The sequence below is a fragment of the Nicotiana sylvestris genome, unplaced genomic scaffold, assembly GCF_000393655.2.
Source record: "Nicotiana sylvestris unplaced genomic scaffold, ASM39365v2 Un00017, whole genome shotgun sequence".
In the NCBI taxonomy this organism is placed as follows: domain Eukaryota; kingdom Viridiplantae; phylum Streptophyta; class Magnoliopsida; order Solanales; family Solanaceae; genus Nicotiana; species Nicotiana sylvestris.
Genome location: NW_027184353.1, coordinates 52,230 through 53,981, shown reverse-complemented (window position 1 = coordinate 53,981; position 1,752 = coordinate 52,230). Strand labels below are relative to the sequence as shown.

Genomic DNA, 1,752 nt, shown 5'->3' with positions numbered 1-1,752 from the left:
CGGAGCAGGCTCCTTTGCTACAATGATCTTATTATCAATCAAAGTCTGGATCTTATCCTTCAGAGAGCGGCATTCATCAATGGTATGTCTTTTCATGTCGGAATGGTATGTACAGGATTTATTTGGATTGACCCACTAAGAAGGGTTTTCGGGGGCTATGGCAGGGATATGGGTGACATAACCAACAGTTTTGAGCCTTTTATACAGTTGGTCAATTTGTTCAGCAATGGCGGTATACTTTTTGGGAGGTCTGCGGTTGAAATTGGGTTGAGATCTAGGGAAGTTTTAACGCGAGGGAGGTGATTGATAGTGGGATGGTTGGGTGTTGTAGGCTTGGTAAACATGTGCTGGTTGGGAGTATTTGGGTGAAGTGGGCTGATATGGGGGAGGTGGAGATGACTGATAAGTGGGTGGTAAAGTATGGTAAGAGGGTGAGGGTACTTGGTAATTTGGGGTAGGCTGATATGTGATTGGAGGTATTGGGTATATTTAGTATTTGATAGGGGATTTGGTCCTCTGTGCAACCATTACAGCACCTACGTCTCTTTTTTTGGACGTACCACCAGACTGTAAAGCCTTATTAGTAGATTGCAAGGCTTCAAAGTTCGTAACCAAACCACTTTTGATGCCTTCCTCGATCCTTTATCCTAGCTTGATGATGTCAGAAAATTTGTGATTCTCGATCAGTATCAACCTCTCATAATACTGTGGGTCCTGGGCCCGAACGAAGAATTTGTTCATTTGCTTTTCTTCCAAAGCAGGCCTAACCTTAGCAACTTCTGATCTCCATCGAGTAGCATACTCACGGAATGTTTTCGTGGGTTTCTTCTTCAAAATTTGAATATAGAACACATCTGGTGCATTCTCCGTGTTGAACCTGAATCTGTCCATAAAATCAGACGTCATGCTTACCCAGTTCGACCACTTCTTCGGATCCGAACTAATGTACGAAGACAAGGCGTCTCCCTTCAAGATCCTCATGAAAAGCATCATGTGGATTTTCTCGTCTCTTCCTACTCCGACTAGCTTGTCACAGTATGTTCTCAAGTGGACCCTGGGATCCCCTGTACCATCAAACATCTCGAACTTGGGAGGTTTGTACCCCTCGGGCAGTTCAACATTGGGTTGTATGCAAAGATCTTCATAGTTTAGCCCCTCAATTCCCTTACTACCATCAACGCCTTGAATTCTGCTAATCAACCTTTTAAGCTCTTCAGCCATATTTCTGTTGAGCAAGTCCTTGTCATCGGACTCGGGTGTGCTTGAGATGGGCTGGGTGGAGTGTGACATAGTCTCCACGTAGATGGGGGTATTGTTTTGGGTGTGGCAGTGGTCATTTGTGGAGTTTTGGAGTTCTGGGATGAGCAGTGGGGTGTTATCTTAGGTATGGCAGGTATTGCAGTGGTGGTGAGGAGTGGGATGGTTTTGTTTCTTTGGGATGTTTTGCGGAGGTACAGGATTCTGAGTATTTGGGAAGGTAACCTTTGGAGTGGTGAGGGAAAATGACAGACTTGCCAAATTTCGGACTTGATCAAGTTCTTCCTAAAACTTCAACAGCTTTTGTTCTAGTTGGGATGCATTTTCCTTGGGGACCAGAGTGTCATGAGTGACCTCTACCCGTTCAGTTGAGTTGTTCGAATCTTCCATTTTTCCTTTGTTTTTGTGTCTGACAGGACTGGGAGGAGGAATAGGTGGAGGACCTCTGGATCTCGTAAAATATGATGACGTTAACAGAGTTCACGAACTAACCTT

The 1,752-nt window shown here is 44.6% G+C and overlaps 1 protein-coding gene across 1 annotated transcript; it reads right to left on the bottom strand.

The window, feature by feature from the left end:
* Positions 1 to 642: 642 nt before the first annotated feature.
* LOC138884650 (uncharacterized) lies at positions 643 to 1,221 on the bottom strand. Its single transcript, XM_070165661.1, has one exon. The coding sequence runs from the start codon at positions 1,219 to 1,221 to the stop codon at positions 643 to 645; it is 579 nt and encodes a 192-aa protein (XP_070021762.1).
* Between the last annotated feature and the right edge of the window lie 531 nt (positions 1,222 to 1,752).

Bases quoted from the DNA above. Each gene is read 5' to 3' on its own strand.
- LOC138884650 (XM_070165661.1), bottom strand. From the start codon at position 1,221: ATGGCTGAAGAGCTTAAAAGGTTGATTAGCAGAATTCAAGGCGTTGAT.